Consider the following 25,252-nt stretch of genomic DNA (forward strand, 5'->3'; position numbering starts at 1 on the left):
TCTTCCTTAGTGGTTATTTTGGGAAATACAGTTAACATATTAAATTTACAGCAATTTGGTTTGAATTATACCAGTTTAGCTTCAATAGTATGCAAATACTCTTCTTGTATACATCTCCATCCCTCCTCCTCTGTATTATAGGTTATCTATACATTGTTTACTCATTAATGGATTTTTTAATTGTTTTGTGCATTTGCCTTTTAAATCATATCGGAAGAAGAGAGATGTTACAAATAAGAGCAAAGAACAGTTATATTTTCTTTTATAGTTATTTAGTTACATTTACTAGTGTTTTTTACCCCCCTCCTAGTTTCAAGTTACTGCCTTGCTTTCTTTTTAGATTAAAGGACTCTCTGTAGCATTTCTTATATGTCATGTTACTGGAAGCAAACTTCTTCACCTTTTATCTGTAAATGTCTTAATTTTTCTTCTTTATTGAAGAATACTTTTGCTGGATATAGTTGATGTTCTTTTTTATTTTCTCTCAAGATTATAAATATCTCACTGCCTTCTGACCTCTGTGGTTTCTGATGAGAAATCAGCTGTTAATTTTTTTGAGGGTCTCTTGTGTGAGTTGTTTCTGTCTTGTAGCTTTCAAATTTCTCTCCTTGTGTTGGGGGTTCAGCAGTTTGACTATATGTGACTTTGTGGATATCTGGGTTCACCCTGCAAGGAGTTCATCAACATTCTTGGCTGTGTATATGCAAATCTTTCATCAAATCTGGAAAGATTTTGGTCATTTTTTTTCAAATATTTTACCTGCCTTTTTTGAGATTCATGTAATATATATTTTGGCTCTGAGATTCATATAATGTATATTTTGTTATATTTAAAGGTTTCCCACAGGCTTTGTTCACACCTTTTCTTCTTTCTTCTAATTCTTTTTCCCTCTGATTGGGTAGCTTCAAATGCCTTACCTTCAAGTTCTCTGAATCTTTCTTTTGCTTGCTGACATCCGCTATTGAACCCCTCTTGTGAGCTTTTCTTTGTATTTGTTGTACTTTTTTTAACTCTAGAATTTCTGCTTAGTTTCCTTTTATAATTTCTATCTATTGGCATTCTCGTTTTGTTCAGATATTTTTCTACTAATTTCTTTTATTTTTTGCCCCATGATTTCCTTTAGGTCATTGAACATATGTAACATAGTTCATATAATATCTTTGATAATTCTGCTGTCTTAGTTTCCTCAGGGATGATTTCTGTCAAAATCTTTTTTGTTGTTGTTTTTTGTTTTTTTGTTAATGAGCCATACAAGCCTCTTTGTGTGTTGTGTTTGGTAATTTTTTTGTTGACTACTGGAAATTCTGAGTATTTTGTTAGGTAATGTTGGAAATCTAATTGTCCCACTCCTCAGAGATTGTTGATTTTTGTTTGTTGGGGCTTGATCTGGCAATTTGTAAGCTATTTTTGTAAGCAATTTCCAAGCTAATTTTTGCAAAATTTGTTCCATGTTGAACGTGATTACTGAAGTTTGTGTTCCATTGTCTCTGCAACCAATTAGTGACACAACAAAGATTTCCTTAAATGTCTGGCTCCCAGAAGAGATGAGCTGTTTCCTTAAATCCCTTTCAGCTAGGAAACTGCTTGAGCATGTCGAGGTTGAAATAATGCCTTGCCTCTGTGCTGACTCCTCAGCAATCAGAAGTTTGATCATGCAATGCTGAAGTTTGGAGAGCAAGTGTTTTATTGCTTACTCTAATACCAGCAAGCCACATTAGGAATATCAGCTTCCAATGTCGTGGTTGCCAGCCACAGGTTCGAGGTGAGCAATGCTGTGCTAAATGTGGAAATTGACTGATATTTACCTACTTCTTCCCCTGGAGACTACAAGTGTTCCTGCTTAGACTCCTAGAGTTTCAAAATAGCTGCTTCAGACAGTTCTTGTCAGTTCAATAGTTTTTTTTTGGTGAAGGGATGGATTCTTAGAGCTTCCTGTTCCATCATTTCCCATGATGTCATTCAACTCTTTGAAGTTAAACATACACTTTTAGTGTACCTTCTAATTTCTCTGACATTTTTTAAATTGTTTTTGAATTTTTAAGTAGTTGCTCTAGAATTACAATGTACATCTTAATATTTCAGAATCTGTCTTCAAATTAATACTGACTTAATTTTAGTAAAATATAGGTACTTTGAGCAAGTATAACTCCATGTTATCCCCTTTCTTTTTGCTGTTATTGTTATATACCTTATACATTATAAGCTGAACAACAAAGTTTTAAATTAATTGCTTTACAAAAACTTGTTAAAAGACAAGGCATTAAGAAAAGAGAAATATATTTTCACAGTATTGTATATTTATTCACATATTTACCATTTTTGGTGCTCATATTTGATTTTTTTGTGGATTTGGATTACTCTCTGGTATTATTTTCTTTTACCTTGAAGAACGTCTTGCGCTGGTAACAGCCTTAATTAATGGTAACAGCTTTAGTTAAGAATGTTATAGCTCCCACTGTCCTTATCTCAGGCTTAGCAGTTTTTCATTAATAAACACTTCAAATTTGTTATTGTTTGGTCCTAGTCCAGAGCTCTGAAATGTTTTGTTTTTGACAACATTGTTCAGTTTTATAGTTGTTTTGGGGAGAGAGAGTTTTTTGAACTATTCATTCTGTGAGAATTAGAAGTCCACCCAGTCATCTTGATAGTTTTTGCAGAATGAGTACAATTTTTTTCAGCTTTCTTTAAAAATTTTTTAAATTAAACTTATTGGGGGTGTGACAATGGTTAATAAAGTTATGTAGGTTTTAAGTGTACAGTTCTGTAATATATCATCTATATATTGTATTGTGTGTTCACCATCCAAAGTCAAGTCTCCTTTGTCCTCTTTTACTCTTTTCTACCTCCCCCACCCCCTTTCTTTTTTGTAATCATACTGTTACCTGTATCTGAGGGTATTTTTTCCTTAATTCCTTCACCTTTTTCACCCAGCCCCCCAACTCTCTCCCCTCTGACAACTGTCAGTCTGTTTTCTGTATCTATGACCCTGTTTCTGTTTTGTTTATTAGATTCCACATATAAGTGAAAGTATATGGTATTTATCTTTCTCTGACTGGCTTACTTCACTTAGCACAATACTCTCCAGGTCAATCTCTGCTCTTGCAAAAGATAAGGATTCCTTCTTTTTATGGCTGAGTAGTATTCCATTGTGTAAATGTACCACAGCTTTTTTATCCACTGATCTACTGATGGACATTTGGGCTGCTTTCAGATTTTGGCTATTGTACATAATGCTGCCATGAACATATCCAGCTTTTCTTTATTGTGGCAAAATACATATAATATATGATTTACCAAGTTAAGAATTTTTAATTGTGCAATTCAGTGGTATTAAAAACTTTCATAATGTCGTGCAACCATCACCACTATCCATCTTCATATCTCTTTCCATCTTGCAAATAAACTCTATATTCCTTAAGTAATTACTTCCTGTTATCCCCTCCCTGCAGCCCATAGCAAGCACCAGTCCCACTTTCTGTCTCTGATTTTGGCTAAGTACTTCATATATAGCCTTTCTCTTTTTATGGATGGCATATTACAGTTAACATATGTCTTCAAGGTTTGTCCATGTCGAAACATGTGGTAGATATCCTTCCTTTATAAGGCTGAAAAATATTCCGTTATATGTACATACTACATTTTGTTTATCCATTTGTCTGATGATGGGCATTTGTATTGTTTCTGCATTTTAGCTATTGTGAATTATAATGCTGGTATGAACATAGGTGTACAAATATCTCTTTGAGACCCTGTTTTACATTCTTTTGGTATATATATATCCCTAGAAGTGGAATTTCTGGATCATATGATAATTCTATTTTACAATTTTTGAAGAACCTCCATACTGTTTTCTATAACACTTGTGCCATTTCATATTCACACCAGCAGTGGGTTCCAATTTCTGTACATCCTCACCAACACTACTTGTTTTCTATTTTTTTGATAATAGCCATCTTGATGCATATGATGTGGCATCTCGTTTCAGTTTTGATTTGCATTTCACTAATGATTGGTGATGTTGAGCTGGAGGAGGAGGAGCTTGCAGCAGTTGTGGGGGGTCTAACAGTGGCTACCCACCTCTCTAACTCACCTCTGAGATTAGAATCGGAAATTAAAGAACACAGATTCCCAATATTTGGAGGACAGGGTCCTATTTATCTACTCTGGCTTTAAAAAAAAGTGTTTATTTATTTTTTAGAGAGAGGGGAAGGGAGGGAGAAAGAGAAAGAGAAACATCTATCGGTTGCCTCTTGCACATGTCAACTGGGGATGCAGCCCGCAATCCATGCATGTGCCCTGACTAGGAGCCAAACTGGTGCCTTTCAGTTCACTGGCTGGTACTCAACCCACTTGCCTACACCAGCCAGGGCCCTACTCTGGCTTTTGAAAGCTCTGTGTAAGGTGCTCTGGGAACACATATAAGCTCCCTGCCTTATGGTTGGGGTGGGAGATTGGTAGCTACTATGTGCTTAAGAGCTGAAATTGATGGAAGTTAACCACAATTTACCGTCCAGATTTTCCTCTGGAGGTTACAAGCCTTGAACAGAGTCCAGAGTTCCCAAAATTACATCAGGCAGATTATACCAGTGCAGTTGTTTTCTCTGTGGGGAGATAGATTCCTGGTGCTTCCGACTCTGCCATCTTCCCAGAATCCTCTATTTATATAGATGGATGCCCTTTTGTACCATCCTGAGCTATGTCCTATGATTTCTAGAAATTGGTCTCAGATCCAAGGCAGTGCTAAAAGTGAATTTTCTTCTTTTAAGCTGATGGGGCAAAGGGAAAGGAAAGAATTTGAACATTGGGCAAGGAGTCATTGGGCCCTTATCTTGCCTGGGTTCTCCAGCACCTAGTCTTGTCTTTCCTAGGAGGTAGACCGAGGCTTGGCCCTTCACAACACCTTTGTCTTCATGGAGCCTTTCTGGCTCCTACTACCTGTGTCTTCCCTGCATGCCCTGTCTAAGGGTAGGTGGCCCTTGAATACTTGGAGTGAAGTAGCATCTGTCTCTTTGCCATGCCTCATAACTGCCGGTACTCTATGTGGAGGTTGTCAAAGGACTCTGAACAGAGGTAATGGCTCCAGGATAAGTGGTGTTCCTGTGCGTTATGCCTAAGGTTTTCATTCATTCTTCTAGACAGCTTTGTGGAGATGGGTGCTGGGCCTCAGGTGTGCTTGGAGCTAGGGTGAGAGTGGTGGGGTTCTATATGAGCTCATGTCCTGGTGGAGTTTTGGGGGAACTACTGCCAAAGAGGGAGAAGAGAGAGGGTATTTGCCCCAGAAAGCAATATGCCAACCAGCCCACTTGTTATGGGGACAAATTGCATGTATAGTTTTGGAAGAAACTATACTGATTAGGTTTCTACCTCCAGGATAGAATTTCTGTGAGTAAAAGCCAAGTGTAACTTTATTATTGCCTTTATCTTTCTGCAAATAATGCCTCCAATACTCTGTAACCAGATACTTTACCTTTCTCTTTTGGCAGAGGAATGTCATGGCATCCGGAGTCATCCCACAGATTTCTCTGATCATGGGCCCATGCGCTGGTGGGGCTGTCTACTCCCCAGCCCTAACAGACTTCACGTTCATGGTAAAGGTAAGAAAGAAAGACCTGTTTCTCCTGCCCTTTGAGAGTTGTGCAGTACCTCACCTGAAATAAAAATAATTCCTGACCCAGATCTGGGTTGTTATCTGCATTCTCATTGGCTTTCAGCTTAGTGATGATAAGGTCTTAGTGGAGAAAAAGGTTTGGCACGAAACCTGTAGCTTGTGGGTGTTCAGTGGCAGAATGCACTTGTGTACTTCATTGGTGGGTGATTTTACCTGTTGATCTGAATTGCAAATGATTTTCAGGTAATCAAAGGATCCTGTCCTGTGCCCAGACAGATAATTGTTTACTGAATCCTATTCAGAAAGTTTCTCATGGAAGGCTTTTCTATAATCTTCTTTATTGAGAAGTTGTTCTAATGTCCCACCTTTTTTCCTTTGGCTGTTTGCCATTTTATTACATTTTGTATGTAATGGTAATGGTAAATCTGACCCCCAGCTTCATTTTGAAAGGTGTATATCTTTATTACATGATTTGATGGAATGATATTTTAAAATGATCTTTAAATGAAACCTACTTAAATTTACACATGGGTAATTACCCTTAACCTAATATCATTAAAAAAATCAGTCTTTTTCCTCTTAAAATATTTTTAACAATAATGAGCAGTAAATGCTAAGACAGGAAGGCAGGAGGGTAGAATGAGTAGATAGTCATTCAATAAGAGGAGAACAGTGTAAATAGAAACAGTATAAATAGGAAACCCATTTTTCTCAAAGGTAGTTTGGCAGTAGGACTTCAGAAGTTTAGAAAAGTGGTTACCCTTTGACCCAAGTCATCTTTTTTAGTGACAGATTGAAAGCAGCCTAAATATTTAGCTACAGAGGTGGGTTTTAAAAGTTAAGGTGACCACATCTCTTCCTGAACAAAACAGAACTCCCTGAGCTTTGCCCACTAAATCTATATATTCCTAAAATATATTAATATTATTATATTTTATTAATATAATAATAAAAAAGTTATTCCACAGTTTACCTGGTGCTACCCCAGCTCTCTTCTCCTTCCTCTCTGGTAGGAGTGGAGGTGTGGTATCCATTCCTCTGGTTAAGGCCATTTTTTCTCCCTCTTTGCACATACATGCACATTACTGGACACAACTCTTTCATGTTTTCAATGGCCTTATCCTGTCAGTTTTCTTTTCTCTTATATACTCTCTTCAGTCTCTCCCTTGGTATTAGATCCTTCCATCAGAACTTACCATGTTCAGGTCTTTCCTATTTTCAGAACAAGGACAAAAGCCCTCCCTTAGTCTGCATCTTCTGTGGCTCATGTCCTGTTTCTGTCTTCCCATTCTCTCCTTAACATACTTTGGTTTACCTCTCTATTCCCTCAGTCCACTAAACCTGTTTTTATAAGGTCATCAGTGACTTTTGTGTCACCATAAATGCTCTTTAATTCTCATTTTCCTCACTTTTTAAAGCAATATTCTTTTCCTTTGGCTTCCATGATGCCATACTCTGGCATCTCTTGCACTTCCATATTTCCGGCCCTACCGTCTTGGTTTTCATTGCCATTTCAGTCTAAACTGCTTTCTCTTCTTTATTTTTATTTTTTTCCAGCTTTATTGTGATGTAATTGACATATAACATAGTGTAAGTTTAAGGTGTACAACATGTTTAGGCCTGTGACTCATTTTGAGTTCAATTTTGTATATGGTGTAACGTAAGGTCCAGCTTTTGTTTCACATGTAGCTATCCAGTTTCCCCAGCATCGTTTGTTGTAAAAGATTGCCCTTTCCACCATTGAGTGGTGTAGGTATCACTGTCGAAAATCATTTAACTAAAATATGAGGGTTTATTTCTGGGCTCTCTGTTCTGTTTCATTGGTTTATACTTCCGTCTTTTTTGCCAGTACCACATTGTTTTGATTTCTGTAGCTTTGCAGTATGTTTTTACATCAGGAAGAGTGAGATCTCCGACTTCGTTCTTTTTCAAGATTGTTTTCGCTATACAGAGTCCCTTGAGATTCTGCAACAATTTTAGGATAGATTTCTGTATTTCTGCAAAAAACGTTACTGGGATTTTGATAGGGATGGCATTTAATCCGTATATTGCTTTTTGTAGTGTTGAAATCTTAACAGTATTTAGTCTTCCCATTTATTTGTGTCTTTTTAAATTTCTGTCAGCTATGTTTTATAATTTTCAGTGCATAAGTCTTTTACCTTATTGGTTAAGTTATTCCTAAGTACTTAATTCTTTTAGAAGCTATTACAAATGAAATTGTTTTTGTAATTTCTTTTTCGGATTGTTTGTTGTTAATGTATAGAAATACAACTGATGTTCATTTTTGTGTCCTGCAACTTTGCTTAATTTGTTTATTAGTTCTAACTTTTTTGTGGAATCATTAAAGCTTTCCAAATATAAAATGTCATCTACAAACAGAGAATTTTACTTGTTCTTTTTCTACTTGGATACCTTTCTTTGTCATGATATTGACATTTTTGATGACTATGCAACCAATTATTTTATAGATTGTTCCTTAGTTTGAGTTTATCTGATGTTTCCTCCTGACTAGATTCAGATTAGGTATCTTGACCTGTCTACTACATAAGTGACATTGTATTCTGTTCAGATTATCGCATCTGGAGTCAAGTGATATCCATCTACCCCCATCCTTAGTGATATTAATTTGATCACTCTTCAAGGTGTTGTCTGGTTTCTCCACTGTATAATTATCGTTTTTCTTTTTTCAACTGATGAATACTCATTGGGAAGATAACTTTGAGACCATGCAGTGTGGTGCTTTGCATTACACTTTTTCTCCTTGATTTAGCTTCTATTGATGATTCTTGTCTGAACAATCTTTAGAAAATTGTTATTTTCCAACTCTGCCACTTGCTTCATAGCAGTTGGCATTGTACTCTAAGGAAGAGCTCTGCTTTCTTGAGCATTTGTTTATTTCATGGATTTATTACTAATATGGGTTCATGGATTTCCTGTTTCACTCAATGGTTTATAATCCATTATGATCATTTATTTGGATGCTCCGATGGCCCTTCACTTACCCAGTGGCAGTCCCTTTAAGCTTGCTTCTGTGCCCTTTTGAGAACGAATATCAAATGTAAACTTTATGGGTAGTGTGTTTTAATTCTTGAAGATCTTTTTCCTACCTTGAAGTCACCAAGATAGTTTCTATGTTCTAAAAGCTTTATTATTTTGCTTTTCACATTTACGCCTGTAATTCAGTTGGAATTGATTTTTACTCACAGTATGAAATAGAGGCTAGTTTTGTTTTGTTTTTTTCTGTTTGTCTCAAGATATTTTCCGCTTTGGATGGTGTGGCTGAGTGGATTGAGTGCCTGCCTATGGACTGAAACGTTGCCAGTTCGATTCCCCAGCCTGTACATGGTTGGGTTGTGCGCCAGCTCCCCTGTTGGGGGTGCACGGGAGGCAGCCAATTGATGTGCCTCTCACACATTGATGTTTCTCTCCCTCTCTTTTTCCCTCCCTTCCCCTTCTCTAAAAATAAATACATATAATCTTAAAAAAAAAAAGAAGAGATATTTTGCTAGTTGGCCCAGAGCCTTCTTATTGATAAGAACCTTCCTTCTTGGTCTGTGGTGACATGTGTTATCATGAATTGGGGTTAAATAAATTATCCTGTACTGGTATGGAATGATCTTCAAGAATTTTCAGTACAGTGTGTATAGGATGCTGTGCTGGAAAGAACATAAGAAGGCAAATGTACATAAATATGTATATTTTTAGTTTATGTTTATATTGACGCTCATGTACAGGGTCTGGCACAAATATTGCCCCTTTTTTACAAAATCATAAGCGTGTAATTCTGTAACATAATAATATCACACTCAAGCATACTGTATGACATTTTAGGTGAAATGTTCTAATTAAATCTATAAATTATTACACCTATATTACTCCCCTACCAACCACACTCAAGCAGGCCTTACTTCTGCCAGACCCTGTATGCATGGATATCTTTGTAAGGAAAGAGAAACTGACTGTGGTTGCCTTTGGGTGGGGAAATTGGAAGCGTGGAAATAAGGGCTGGGATGTGGGCCTGTATTTTCTGTTCTTCTGTTTATATTTTTTTTACAATATGCCCTTATTATCTTTAAATTAGAAACTAAAAATTAAAAGCCTGTTACCCTCTGGCCCTGACTGGTGTACCTTGGTTGGTGGAACGTTGTCCCACAAAGTGAAAGGTCTCCAGGTCTATTCCTTGTCAGGGCACATGCCTGGGTTGCAGGCCTGTCCTCTGGTTGGACTTGTGAGAGGCAACTGATCTGTTTTTCTCTCACACGTTGGTGTTTCTCTCCCTCTCTTCCTGCCTCCTTTTCCGTCTCTCTAAGATAAATAAATAAAATCTTAAAAAATAATAATAAAAAAAGCGCCTGTCACCGTCTGAATACACTGTTGATTATCATTGTCTCCAAATGGCTTCACTTAATGTAGCTGGTTTATTTTAGGTGAACTGCATACCGTCGCAGTGCCTCAGTTTCCTGGTCTGTAAATGGTAGTGGTGGGGGCAGATAATAATACCTAGGCTTTAATGACATATTTTCATGAAGTGCTTAGAAAAAGGCTTGATGTACCACAAGTTAAGAATAAGGGTCACGTGTTCCACAGACGAATGACCCAGAAATGTTAGCCACACTACAAATCATTTTAATGAGATAGAACCATGCAACAAAGATATTTTTAAATATGCAGGCAGGGAAAACTTGGGTCTTTAGTCTGGATAGGCATCTTTGATCTGTGTGCTACCCCAGTGCTGCTCTGTCTCACTACCATGTCTGTTTTTGTCTTTTTGGCTGTGTGAACCCTAAAGGCCATCTGCCCCTGCTGCTCTGCGATTGATCCTCTGGAATTCTCTGATTTCAGGATACCTCCTACCTGTTCATCACTGGCCCTGATGTTGTAAAGTCTGTCACCAACGAGAATGTTACCCAAGAGGAGCTTGGTGGTGCCAGGACCCATACCACCATATCAGGTTAGAGGCCTCGAGGCTCACCTTACTGTTTTTAAACCCTGAGAAGAGGACTGTAGTATGGCATATTGACTACAGATACAGTAATGATGATGGATTTAGTATCAAATTTGTTAAAATAATACTAAGGCTTTAATATTTAAAATTTTAAAGCTAACCCAAGTGGTGGTTATAAGAGGTATGACTTACATATATACAGTTGTATCTTTAAAAAAATATTGTATCTTATTAAGACTTTCTTTTACTCTAAAGTTGGGGTATGTCTTAGAGTAGTAAATGGCATTTTATAACTCACCATGTGTGGTCATGGCCCACATATTCATGAACTTGGTCATAGCTTTTTACCTCTTTTAGATAATATTTGCCACACATGCTGAGTCAAAATGTATAAAAATATTTTGGTATTCTGGCATTGAAACAAAGAGTTATTGTTTATACTAAGAGGCATGAAATTGGGAGCAGAGCATGAATCTGATATTAGCTAGGACATTTGTTGTTGGAGTAATGATTGGAATTCCATATTTTCTTGGAAAAAGACACCAAGCTGTGAAAGAATCGTCTACAACACAATAAGCAGTATAACTGAATACGGGAGTAATTGCCTCTTTGAAAGATTTCAAAGCAATGTGAGACTGGTATGACCAATTTGTGCACTGCATCATACTGTGGTTAACTCATTGGATCATCATTTCTTTCTTAGTGTACATATTATAGAGGTGTGACTTATTATTAGTTAAGTCTCAGATTTTTTCTTTTTTACTTTAAATAATTTTTTATTTTTCAATTACAGTTGACATATAATATTATGTTAGTTTGAGGTGTACAACCTGGTGATCACACACTATATAACTTACTAAGTGATCATCCCCACAAATATAGTATCCGTATAATACCCTACATAGTCACCATGACTATATTCTCTATTCTGTATTTTACATCCCCATGACTATTCTCTTAACAACCAATTAATCCCCTCAACCCTTCCCCTGCATCCAATCTGGCAATTATCAAAATGTTTGTTCTCTGTATCTGTGAGTCTGTTCTGCTTTTTTATTTTGCTTTTTAGATTCAGTTGTTGATAGGTTTATATTTATTGCCATTTTATTATTAATAATTTTGATATATATTTTTTCTTCTTTAAGGAAGACCCTTTAACATTTCACATAATACTGGTTTGGTGGTGATAAACTCCTTTAGCTTTTTATTGTCTGGGAAGCCCTTTATCTGTCCTTTGATTCTAAATGACAGCTTTGCTGGGTAGAGTGATCTTGGTTATAGGTCCTTGCTTTTCATGACTTTTAATACTTTTTGCCAATCCCTTGTGGCCTGCAAAGTTTCTGTTGAGAAATCAGCTAACATTCTTATGGGAAGTTTAGTTACCTGCCTCCCTTGTAGGTAACTAAACTGCTTTTAAGATTCTCTCATTGTCTTTAATCTTTTGCATTTTAATTATGATGTATTTTGATGTGCGCCTTTTTGTATTCATCTTCTTTGGGATTCTGTGCTTCCTGGACTTGTACATCTATTTTCTTCACCTGGTTAGCGAAGTTTCTGTCATTATTTTTTACTATAGGTTTTCAATTCCTTGCTGTCTTCTCTTTCTGGCACCCATGTGATACAAACATTGGTATGCTTGCACTTGTCCTAGAGGCTCCATATACTGTCCTCATTTTTTAAAATTCTTTTTTCTTTTTGCTGTTCTGATTGGGTGTTCTTTGCTTCCTTACCTTCCAAATCTCTGATTTGATCCTTGACTTCATCTACTCCACAGTTGATTCCTTGTAATGTATTCTTCATCATAACTAATCTATTCTTCATTTCTGACTTGTTCTTTTCTAGTTCTATTTTCTCTTTGCTGAAGTTTTCTCTAAGTTTATCTACTCTTCCTTAAAGTTCATTCAGCATCCTTATAACCAGTGTTTTGAACTCTGCATCTAGAAGATTGCTTAGCTCTATTTTGTTTAGTTCTTTTTCTTGAATTTTGTTCTTGTCTTTCATCTGGGATGTGTTTCTGTGTCTCCTCATTTTGGCAGCTTCCCATTGTTTGTTTCTATGTATTAGGTAGAGCTGCTGCGTCTCCCAGGCTTGGTAGAGTTGTCTGATTTAGTAGGTGTCTGTAGAGTCCAGAGACACAGCCTCCCTAGTAACTGAAGCAGGGCACTCCAGGTGTGCCCCCTCCACTGCCTGTGTGAGCTGTGTATGCCCTCCTGTTGTACTTGAGCCTTGGTTGCTGTTGGCATATCAGCAGGAGGGATTGACCCCCAGGCTGATTGGCTGCAGGGACTGGCTTTGACCAGTGTGGAGCATCTGCTGTGCAGGAGCCCACTTCAGGGAACAGAACTTACTTCAGTGGGGCTTTGGTGCCTGCTGAGTCCACCCCTTGAGTGTTTTGCTTGTGGAGGTGGTTGAGTGGTGCTTTGATGTGGCCTGAAGCTGTTCACTGGGTGTTCTGGCTCTGGAGCATCCTGGGAGGTGCAGGCCAAGGTCATCCACGACCTGCGTTCTGCCTGGGGCCACCTGGCATGAGCTACAAAGTGATCTGCAGATGGCTGCTGGGCTTGGAGGTGCTCAGGAGAGGTCAAGCTGCAAACAAAGGCTGGCTGCTATTAATACTGGGCCTGGTGCCACTTATCAAGAGGTATAGATCATGCGGAGGCCAGATGCTGCTTCTTTGAGAGATTTTATGGAAGTCTGAAGGCTGAGCCAAGATAGGCCATTCACATGGAAAAGCCACTGGAAACAGCTTGGGTTAGACCTGCAAGTTGGGAGGGGCAGGGTCTCAGGGAATTACCAGGGTGGGGTGAACAGTGTTAGCCTGGTTCACAGAGATCCAGATATAGTGCTCCTCTATCAGCTTTGCTGGGGTAGGGAGGGTTCAGAAAAGGAACAATGACCTCTGCTAGCACTTTTGTCTGGGAGAAAGCTGCCCCTCCAGCTCTTGCCCAGATGCCAGATAATACAATTCCTCCCCAGACATCCCTGGTGCCTCCTCAGCTGCTGCTCCAGTGCTAGAGCTTAGAGCAAGTGGGTCTGAGCAAGTCCATGTACTGGCCCCTCAAGAGGAATTCCTGGGACTCCAGAAGACCTCTTTCTCATTCAGCCACAATCCTCACTGGTTTTTACAGCCAGAAGTTATGGAGACTTCTCTTCTTGGCACTGGAACTATGCGCTGGTGTGCATGGTGTGCAGCTGGGACCCCTCTCTCCTCACTGGGGACCCCTGAGCTGAGATACCGCTCTCGATTTTTATCTGGATGTGGGACTAACTAGTCTGCATCTCCACTCCTCCTACCAGTTTCGTATGGCTTCTTCTTTTTATCTTTAGTCTAGGACTTCTGTTCAGCTAAACTTTAGGATGATTCTGGATTATTATTTAGTCTGTAGTCTGTAGTCTGTTTGTAATTTTGATGTGGTTGTGGGAGGATGCAAGTACCACATTTACCTATGCTGCAACCTTGGCTGGAAGCCTCATAAAGTCTTAGATTTGCTGAAATATGGTTTTTAAAAAAAAACATGTGAGAGCCTTGGCTAAGTGGTTCAGTTGGTTGGAGTGTCATCCCATAACATTAAAAGTTTGTGAGTTCGATTCCTGGTCAGGCCACATACTTAGACTGATAGTTCGATCCCTACTCAGGACGCATATGGAGGGGCTAACTCACTGATGTCTCTCTCTGACGTTGGTATTGCTCGGTCTCTCTCTCTCTCTCTCTCTTTCTCTCTTTCTCTCTCTCCCTTTCTCTCTTTCTCTCTCTCCCTCCCTTCCTTTCTCTGTGAAATCTATAAATATATCCTCGGGTGAGGATTAAAAAAAGCAAAATGTGAGAGCTCTTGAGGATCCCTGTCCACAAAAATGATTCCTCCCCAATGTCAGGTTGGCATCAATCTTGGGTCATTCTTTTCCCTTTCCCATCAGCTCCATTCAGCTCTACCTCCAATATACACCTAGTATCAGAACATTTCTCATTGTTGATTCCCCACAACTCGTCAACCACTCCTGTCTCAGGGGCTTAATTGGCCGGAGTTTTTGTTTCTTATTGGGACATAAAATAATGTTGAGTCTTGATTGCATCTTAGACTTGATAAAATATTTATTTTTCCTGATTTCAGTAATATTACATGCCTGTGGTAGACAATTTAGAAAACACAGGAATAAAAATCACTAGGAATTCCATCAGTCACAGATAATCACCACAACTTTTTTTGGTTTTACTCTTGCAGTTTTTTCATGCAGATGGGTGTGTATGTACATATACATACTCAAACATAGGTGCATAATTCCCTTTTGTAGCCTGTTTTTTTCCTCTTGACAGCTTAAAAATAATGAGTATAATGAGCGTCTGCCCATGTCATTGAATTTTCTTCTGAAGCATAGTTTTAGTTTTAAAGGCAGCATTTGGTGTTCTTTATGGGCCTGAGGCTCTCTGATGGGCCATGTCTGATGTACTTAGCTCTGTATCCTCAGAGATCCAAAAGAGGCTACATGCATGTATGTGCCCACACGCGCACACACACACTTTTGGCAACAGCTTTATTGAGATATAATTCACCTAACATACATGTGAAATACCCATTTCAAGTATACAAGTCAGTGGTTTTAGCATATTCACAGGTTGCTAAATGATCACCACAGTCAATTTTAGAACATTTTCATCACCCCAGAAAGAAACCCACTACCTGTTATCATTTGCTCCTCATTTCCCTCAAAATACTCTGGTTCTAGGCAATCTCTAATCTACTTTCTCTTTTTATAGATTTATCTGTTCTGAATATATATGTAATGGACATAAATGAAATCATGCAACGTGTGGTGTTTTGCAACAGATTTGTGTTACTAAGCATGATAATATATATTTAACCATATTGTAGCATGAATCAGTAATTCATCCCTTTTCATTACTGGATAATATTTCAATGTATAGATGTACCGTATTTTGTTTATCCATTGATCAGTTAAACATTTGGATTGTTTTCACTTTATTGGCTTTCCTGAATGTGCTTCTGTAAACATCCATGTTCAAATTTTTGTGTGGACATATGTTTTTGTTTCCCTAGGGTATGTACCTAGGAGTGGAATTTCTGGGTCAAATGGTAACTGACTTTTTGAGGAATTGCCCTGCTCTCCTCCAAAGTGACTGTGCCAATTTGTAAATCTTGAATGAAAGAATTTTGTCACATTGAGTATACTTTTTATTCATCACCAAATACAGGGTGGGCAAGAGTAGAAACAGTTGTTCATATGGAAAATAATGCAATAATTAATACTACAGGAATAAACTTTTTTTGTGTACTCACCACTGTAAACCTACTTTTGCCCACCCCTGTATGTATTTAATGTCTATGTGTCAATCATTGTTCTACTTGCTAGGAATACATTTGTGAAAGAAATAAAAAGATCCCTGCCTATATGATGTTTATATTCCAGCAGAGAAGATAGATGGTAAACCATAGCTTAATAAAATAAGGTAATATGTGTTGTGAAATCAGTAGAACAGAGTAAAGGGGGTTGAGGCTGTTGCAGTTTTAAGAAGGGTGGTAGGGGCAGGTGTCATTGTGAGGGAAACAAAGCAGATTTAAAAAAAAAAAGATTTTATTTATTTGTTTTTAGAGAGAGGGGAAGGGAGAAAGATAGGAAGAGAAACATCGATAAGTGAGAGAATCATCCATCAGTTACCTCTCACACACCCCCAACTGGGGACCTGACCTGCAACCCAGGCATGTGCCCTGGCCAGGAATCGAACTGTGGACCCTTTGGTTTATGGGATGACGCCCAATCCACTGAGCCACACTTGCCTGTGCAAGGTCCTTGAGGGAGGAGAGGGCTGACGTGCCTAATGAATGGCAGGAGCGGGAGTGACTGGAGTAGAGATATGCCATGATCTGACTTAAAAAGCTAACTTTAGCTGTCATGTGGAGAAGAGACTGTAGAGGCAATGGTGGAAGCAGGGAGTCTGGTGGGGTGAACTGAGAGAGAGCTTCTGGCCCTACTTTCCCCTGTCTGTGGCCTTGTTTGGCTGCTCTGTGATTTCAGAGTGTTCTTGAGGAATGATGACTTGAATCCTCACTAGGGCCAGGTGATTCCCTTCCTTTCTTCCATTCCTTCCCTCATTGCTGGGTACCATGACATTATGTGCCAGACATTATTATTTTTTATTTTCCAGCTTTGTTGAGAGATAATTGACATACAACTAGGCATTATTCTTGATGTGGGACTACAGGGTAAGAGAGGCCTGGTCTCTACCCTGCTGGAGCTGATATTCTAGGGGAAATGTCAGTCAGTAAGCAGGGAGGGAAACAGGCGAGGCAGGGAGAAGTGTGAAGAGAACTCCCACACATGACAGGGGTGGAAAGTGAGGGCATTGGAGGGAGGGGTTTGTTTTAGAGAGAGATCAGGGAAAGCTTCTTTGAATAGGTCACATTAGAGCAAATACCTGAATAAAGAAAGGAGTGATCTTTGCAAAGGTACAGAGTAGAGGGAACAGACTGCATAAACTGAAGAGCAGCCTGGAGGTATGTGATACCCCATCATTCTCAGTAGAGGATGGGGAGGACAGAGCTATCAGCAGTCTGCTACACACAAGCTCTAGAAGGGGCAGGCATGAAACAGTATTTTTGGGCTGACAGGTACCCTGGCACATTATATCCTTCCTGTTTTCTCAGGTGTTGCCCACAGAGCTTTTGAAAATGATGTGGAGGCGTTGTGTAATCTCCGGGAGTTCTTCAACTACCTGCCCCTCAGCAATCTGGACCCGGCTCCCATCCGCGAGTGCCATGATCCCAGGTGAGTGGCAGGCCAGAGCATCTTCTCTCATTTTGCAGGTTGGCTTGCTCGTGTCTGACCGCTCTGACCTAGCTGGACCTTCAGGGTCTTACTCTTTGGGCAACCCGAGGTAGATAGTGGAGTGCAGCTGGCCCAGGTGTGGGCATGGTGGTGGCATGTCTCTGGATAGGAGCAAAGAAAGATTTTACTTTTATTTATGTTTTTCCTCTCTGTGTAATATCTCATAGGTAGCTTGGGAATAAAGAGTGGCCAAAAAAATTGACTCCTAAGAGTTCCTGATTTGCCCAGAATTAGAGATGGGGGGGGAGAGAGAGAGAGAGAGAGAGAGAGAGAGAGAGAGAGAGAGAGTGTGTGTGTGTGTGTGTGTGTGTGTGTCTTGATATGAAATAACTGCAAAATGCTGGAGACAACAGGCCTTTTAGGAAGTCTTCCTGTGCTGCTGGCCAGAGGCTGGGGCAGTCCTGGGGAAGGATGTGTTGCTGGCCACTTAGTGAAGACATTCTGTCCTACTTTCTCTTGGGGCCACAGCCAGATGTGGGAGGTACCACAGAGTAAATCGGAGGCCCAGATGGGAACCTGCTGCTCTGGATCTCTGGCTGCTTCCTTCTCCATTTTGTTTCCTCTCTAATTTTGAAGCACTCACTTGGCCTGGACTTTCTTCTTCAGAGGGATTTGGAATTGTATTTCTCAGGGAGAAGCCATTTTCAGATACTGCTCTCTTGGGTGGACCTGGGCTTCTGGCTGTAGGTCCCTGACTGGGCCATGGATGCTCTGAAGAGTCATGTCCCCGGGACCCCACCCTGTCTGCCCTTGTTCCCTTCCTTAGCAGACACATTCAGTGGCCCACTATGTGTAGTCATGAAAGGGAGGGTGATCCCAAAGTCCAGAAACAGTGAGTACAACCTCCTTTTCTGAGCATCTATACTATGTGGGGTTCTTGAGTTTAGGACATCTTTTGAAGGTGTTAATGGCCCAGGGCCCCAGAAACGTCCAATTAACCTGCTTTGGCCCAGCCGTCCCTCCTCTTAGGATCCTTGGGAAGCTGTATGCATATGCATAAGGAACAAATGAAAAATAAGGGGGAATTTTATTATCTGGTGGGGTTATACTCAATGTCCCAGTGCAGAGCTTTCTGGTAAGTTGGGTTTGATTGGTGATGGGGCTTGACCAAGGCCAAATCTTACACCAAGTGTATATATCAGGGCCGGAAAAACCCCTGCCTGCCCTCATGGGACGGGAAGGGATGAGAGTTTGTGGGAGAGGAGCATGCTACAGAGTCCTCCTGAGGCATGGGAGTGGGCCCTTGCTCGGGCTCTTTGCTCAGTCACATAGACACAGGAGGAAGCACAGAGCCAGGAGCCTGTGTAACAGGTTAGTCCTCATCACACCAGGGGGTCAGCAGCTTCGCTTTTTAAAGGAACTCTACCAGATTTGCCTTCTAGCAGAATGTAAACTCACAGTAATTTCAGCAGAACTCAGATTTTGCATTTCCAATTCCTTATTCTTTTATTTTTTAATGTCTCAGGAAGTTGAACTGGGGCCAGTGTTCCCTACAATGTCCTTTTGTGCCCCACACAGTACTTAGGATGTAGGAATTATTCAGAGTGGATAAATGAAGGAGTCACATTCAGGGGAATAAGCCCATTTTTTTCTTCTAAGTGAAAACAGAAAGATCTTTTGGATGAATAGCAAGCTCAGGTTCAGCTTAATATGGTGGTAACAAAGGAATACATCTTTAGGAACTACTTTGAAAGCCCAGTAAGGATGCATCAGCAAGCCCTCATTTCTTCTCCCATTCCCCACCCAGAGAAGGCAACTCACTCTTCCAGTGTTGATTATATCTGCTTTTTTTTCCTATCCAAAGTGACCGTCTGGTTCCTGAACTCGACACAATTGTCCCTTTGGAATCTACCAAAGCCTACAACATGGCGGACATCATACACTCTGTAAGTGTTGCGTCTGCTTGCCTTGTCTGTGCTAGCTCAGGCATGTCCATGGTCATGGTGCTTTGGCCTAGTGAGGAAGTGCTGAATCCACAGGCCTTAACATCTAGCAATACAGACAGAACATGGGGTAGACCAGGACCAGGGACCACTGAATAGTATGTTTTGGGAAAAGCTAGTGGTTGTAGCCACCCTATTGGCTCAGATGGACTTGAGGGCTGCAGAGAGAAGGACCAGTTGGTCCAGCAGAACTCAGGAGTCGTTTGATGTCCCTTTGAGGTACATAGAGAAGGGGCATGTCCCTGAAATCTGTAGTTGAGGTAGGGCGACCCTTTGTTTGGAGCCTTATGCTTAGAGGGCATTTTGTCTTTCTAGTAAAGGAGAATACACAGGGTATCCTCTAACAATGTCAAGGGTTGGGTGCATGTGTGTGTTTGACTGTATTTAGGTGTGGGGAGATAGGAGTCATCTGTACCTTTTTGTTGGTGTAACAGATTCCTGGGTTGTTATGAAGGGAGGACAATGTCAGGGCAAACGGGGGACATCTGTTGGTGGCCATTGTCTCCGTCACACTCTCCCGTGCACACAATGCTCTCAGTAGTCCTTGCTTAACCAAAGCAGAGGGCTTTGTGGGCCCCGTCTCTCGCAGAGCCCTGACTCCTGCAGTGACTTCCTTCTTCTCCTGTACTCTGGGGAGCCGGCCTAAGTCAGTAACCGCGACCAGACTCTGTCTCTCCTCATAGATTATGTAGCCTACTGAGTACCATTTGAGCTGCGAAGACAAGACTTTTCTACCAGCATGCCCTTCTCTGAACTCAGCCTTCAATACTCTCTCCATCCTCACAGTTCTGTCTGTCCCCCTGCCCCTTGACTGTCCAGCCCTCAGTCTTCCCATTCCTCTGGAATCCTCCACCCCTCCAGGCATCTGCTTTCTTGTGCTAGCTGGACTCTGCCATTCTGCCAGATACTAATGCCCAGGTACTCTTCCCAGTGATGGACAAAATCCCTCCCTCAGGGATCTCACATTTGGGTGAGAGAGAGAGAAAACAAATGTAAACATAACAAGGATAGTTTTGGTTCAAAAAAAAGTACCCTGACGAAAGTAAAGTACGGTCTCAGTCATGAGCGCCTGATTCTCCTTTTGCCCTGTAGAGTCCTGTCCCTGTTTCAAGTCTTCAGTCGTCTTTCCAAATACTGCCTCTGGGGTCTGAGGCAGCTGGAGGAAAGCCCCAGAGCCCGACCCCAGCCTCAGCTGGGCCCTCAGTGTGCCTCTCTGGCCTGGGTGTGTGCTGTGGACCTCCACTCCACACCTGGTCTTCACTTGTCCTGTGGCCTGATGCAGCCCCTAACTTCTTCCTTCACTTCCCATTCTGATCAGATGACATGGGCATTTCCTTCATGGAGAATATTGAGAGCATCAGGTTTTTCATTCCCCACAAGTGACCACTTTTTCATCCTCACTGTTCTTCTCATGTTTCTCTGGGCTCAAAGAATGAACTGTTTCCACCTGGACTCCTGACTGCATCCTTCCCCATCTAGGGGTCTTGCTTTCTTGACTGTTTTTTAAATGTTTAACTTTTTCTCCCTCTCATTATTCCTTTCTCTGAGCAATAAATGTGTATGAACATGTATAGATTTCTTTTCTGCTATAACTGCTGTCCAAATTCTTTTCTTTTCACTTAAACTCCTCTCGTCTCTTCTTCCTTTCCTCCTCACCAGAATCTGGCTTCTGGTTTTCTCCCTCCATTGAGTAACAGACTTGCTACTGACCTCTCTAAATTACTAAACCCAGGAGACTAGTGGCATTAAAGTGATATAGTTATAGAGGTGACATATGAAAAAAAATATAAACCTTCCTAAGTAACAAAATGACAGAATAGACCAAATAAAATGCGTCACATGGAGAGAGAAGCCTTCCTGGTGCTTTCTTCTAGTCAGTATTTTCCCCCAAACCCTTGAGAGAAACCACCATCCTGACTTAACAGCATAAATTAGTTTTTCTTGTTTTTGTATATTATATAAATGGAATCATATAGTGTGTGGTCTTTTGTGTCTTGCTTCTAAATCAATGTTATATTTGTAAGACTTGTCCATATCAGTGCATATGTTCTCTTTGGTCTCTTTAGTCTTTTGTATGAACAGACCAATTTATCTACTGTTGATGAGCATTTGGGTAATTCCTAGTTTGGGGCTATTGCAAATAGTTCTGATATGAACATTTTATTTTGTGATTTTTGGTGAATAAATTACACATTTCTGGTGGACCCATTCCTAGGAATGAAGGTACCACATCACAGGGTATATGTACATTTAGCTTTAGTAGATACAGTACAAGTCCAAGATTGAGGTGCCAGCAGAGTTGGTTTCTGGAGAAGCCTGTCTCTGGTTTGCAGATCCTGCCTTTTGGCTATGTCCTAATGTGGCCTTTCTTCAATTGCACATGGAAAGAGAGGTCTCTCATGTCTCTTTCTCCTCTTATAAGGACCACAAGGACAACAGGTGGGCCCCATCTGTATCATCTCACTTAACCTTAATTATCTCCTTAAAGGCCGTATCTCCAAAGATAGTCACATTGGGGGTTAGGCTTTAACCTAAGAATTTTGGGGAGGTCACAGTTCAGTTCATAAAGTACCATAAATAGAATTCATAAGTTTTCTTTTTTTCTATGCTCTGGAACAATTTACATAGGGTTGGGATTATTTGCTCTTTAAAGATTTTTATAGAAGATACAAAATTATTATTTTGGAAATCAGTGGCATTTTCATATACTAGTGAGCCATCAGAAAGAAAAACTAAGAAAACAATACCATTTACAATTGCATCAAAAAGAAAAAAAGGTACACATAAATAAATTTAACCAAGGAGGTAAAAGACCTGTACTCTGAAAATTATAAGATACTGAGGAAAGAAATTGATGAAGATTCAAATAAGTGGGAGCATATACTATGTTCATGGACAGGAAGAATTAATATCATTAAAATGTCCATACTACCCAAAGCAATCTATAGATTCAACGCAATTCCTATTAAAACACCAATGGCCTATTTCAGAGAACTAGAATATCCCAAAAGTGTATTAATACATGGAACCACAAAAGACCCCAAAGAATCTTAGCAGTCTTGAGAAGGTAGAACGGAGTTGGAGGTATCATGCTACTTGATATCAAACTATACTACAAGGCCATAGTAATCAAGACAGCATGATACTGGCATAAAAACAGACATATAGATCAATGAAACAAAGTAGAGAGCCCAGAAATAAACCCACACCAATATGGTCAATTGCTATTTGAGAAAGGAGGCAAGAACATACAATGGAGTAAAGACAGTCTATTCAATAAATGGTGTTGGAAAAATTGGACAGATACATTCAAAAAATGAAACTAGACCACCTTCCGACACCATGCACAAGAATAGTCATAATGGATTAAAGATTTAAATGTAAAACTTGAAACCATAAAAATCCTAGAAGAAAACATAGGCAGTAAAACATCTGACATTTCTTGTAGCAATATTTTTTTCTGATATATCTTCTTAGGCAAGGGAAACAAAAGAAAAAAATAAACAAATGTGACATCAAACTAAAAACTATTTGCACAGCAAAAGAAACGAAACCATCAACAAAATGAAAAGACAACCCACTGAATGGGAGAACATATTTGCCAATGAGACATCTGATAAAGAGTTAATACTCAAAATTTTTAGAACTTATACAACTCAACACCAAAAAAATCCAACCAATCCAATTAAAAAAATTGGGCAACGGACCTGAATAGAAACTTCTCCACAGAGGACATACAGATGGCCAATAGGCATAAGAAAAGATGCTCAATGTCACTAATCATCAGAGAAATGCAAATTTAAACCACAATGTGATAGCACCTCACACCTGTCAGAATGGCTATCATCAAAAAAATTCCCAAATGACAAGTGTTGGCAAGGATATGGAGAAAAGGGAACTCTAGTGCACTGTTGGTGGGAATGCAGACTAGTGCAGCCACTGTGGAAAACAGTATGGAGTTTCCTAAAAAATTATAAATGGAACTGCATTATGACTGTGATTCCTGTTCTGGGACAATATCCAAAGAAACCAAAACACGGATTTGAAAGAATATATGCACCCCTATGTTCACTGCAGTGTTATTTACAATAGCCAAATTTGGAAGCACCCCAAGTACCCACCTGTAGATGAGTGGATAAAAAAAGCAGTGGTACATTTACACAATGGAATACCACTCAGCTATAAAAAAAGAATGAAATCTTACCATTTGCCACAGCATGGATGGACCTAGAGGTTATACTAAGTGAAATAGTCAGAGGAAGACCAGTACCATATGATTTCACTTACATGTGCAGTCTCATGAACAAAATAAAACAGAAAGAGACTCACAGATACAGAGAACAGACTGATAGCTGTCAGAGGGGAGGGAGGCTGTGGGGCTGGGTGAAATAGGTGAAGAGGTTAAGCAATAACAACACCAGAAACTACAACAACTCATGGGTCCCAGTCAGGTAGCTTTGTTGGTTAGAGTGTCATCCCGATATGCCAATGTTGCTGGTTCAGTCCCTGGTCAGGTACTTATAAGAATCAACCAATGAGTACATAAATAGGTGGAAAAACAAGTCTCTCTTCATCTCTCTCAAATCAATAAAAAAATTTTTTTTTAAAAAACCCCATAGACATAGACAACAGTACGGTGATTACTGGAAGGAAGGGGCAGTGGGGGCAGGTTGAAGAGGGTAAACAGGATGAATGGTGACAAAGGAGACTAGACTTTGGATTGTAATCTCACAAGGCGATGTGCAGGTGATTTATTGTAGAATTATACACTTGAAACCTACATAATTTTATTGACCAGTGTAGCCCCAATAAATTCAAATAAGCAAAAGAAGATGAAAAAAAAAAGATTTGGTAGAAATTTTGCCACATTTTCAGGGCGTAGTGCTCTTTTCGGGGAGAAGGATTAGCTTTTTGATAATTTCTTGTTTTTTAATGTAAACATATCTATTTGAAGTTTATCTTTGTTGTGGTCAGTTTTGGTAAAGTATGTATTTTTCAACTTTACTCACAATGCTAGAAATGCAAATTAAAATTACACAGAGTTATTTCTCATTTGTCAGTTTAGCTAAATACAAGAAACTTGAAAACACGTTCCATTGGTAATTCTGTTGGAAGCACATTCTCATACATTGCTTTAGGAGAATATGGTAATATCTAAGACTAAATAAGCATTTACACTTTGACCAAAAAGTTCCACTTCTAGGATTTTTTTCTGAAGATACACTGCTTACCATACAAAATTATAAATGCACAATATTACTATTGTGACATTGTTACTTATCATTGAAAAATATTTTAAACAACCTGAATGTAAGCTTCAAAATAATGGTAACAACACAGAGGAGAATGGTTGAATAGATTTGGTATATCCACACAACAGAGTGCTATGCAGAAGTGAAAATGAGAAAGATGTCTATGAACTGATATGGAGGGATTTCCAGGATATATTGTTAAGTGAAGAAACCCAAAGTGCAAAAGTATAGTATGTTACTTTTCATCTAAGATATGAGGGGTAATCAAAAAGATATAAATGTATATGCTCATCTCTGTAATATATACATGGAAGATAAAACAGAAAATAATGAGATTAATAAGAGGGTGGGTGGAAGGGATGAAGAGTGACACTATTAAACTATGTTATGTTTACATATTAAAAAAAATAAAATCAACAAGACGGGGGAAAACCTTTAAAGTAAACTACTTTTAGTCTAATGATGGAAATAGTGGTAAAGAAATACTGAATTTTAGTTGGATTTGTGTTTTTGTGGGCATATGGATTAGCAATTCTGAAGTCATTTTCTCTGTATTTGAGGATTGAATGAGTGCATTTTGAGAATAATGGAGGTAAGATGTCTGCTGTAAGAGAGAGGAGTTCATGAATATTGAAGTGGGGAGAGCTAGAATGAACCCTGTAGT

At 39.5% G+C, this 25,252-nt stretch overlaps 1 protein-coding gene across 2 annotated transcripts in view; it reads left to right on the forward strand.

The window, feature by feature from the left end:
- PCCB (propionyl-CoA carboxylase subunit beta) overlaps window positions 1–25,252 on the forward strand; it is an 83,632-nt gene that overhangs the window by 40,385 nt on the left and 17,995 nt on the right. For both annotated transcript variants that reach the window (XM_054595593.1, XM_054595592.1), the window contains 4 exons: window positions 5,484–5,594; window positions 10,451–10,559; window positions 17,213–17,333; window positions 19,198–19,279. In XM_054595593.1, coding sequence (XP_054451568.1) covers window positions 5,484–5,594; window positions 10,451–10,559; window positions 17,213–17,333; window positions 19,198–19,279 — 423 coding nt within the window. The remainder of the gene's footprint in view (window positions 1–5,483; window positions 5,595–10,450; window positions 10,560–17,212; window positions 17,334–19,197; window positions 19,280–25,252) is intronic.

Source organism: Pteronotus mesoamericanus, unplaced genomic scaffold, assembly GCF_021234165.1.
Source record: "Pteronotus mesoamericanus isolate MK-2021 breed Mesoamerican mustached bat unplaced genomic scaffold, CSHL_Meso_final scaffold_54, whole genome shotgun sequence".
NCBI lineage: Eukaryota > Metazoa > Chordata > Mammalia > Chiroptera > Mormoopidae > Pteronotus > Pteronotus mesoamericanus.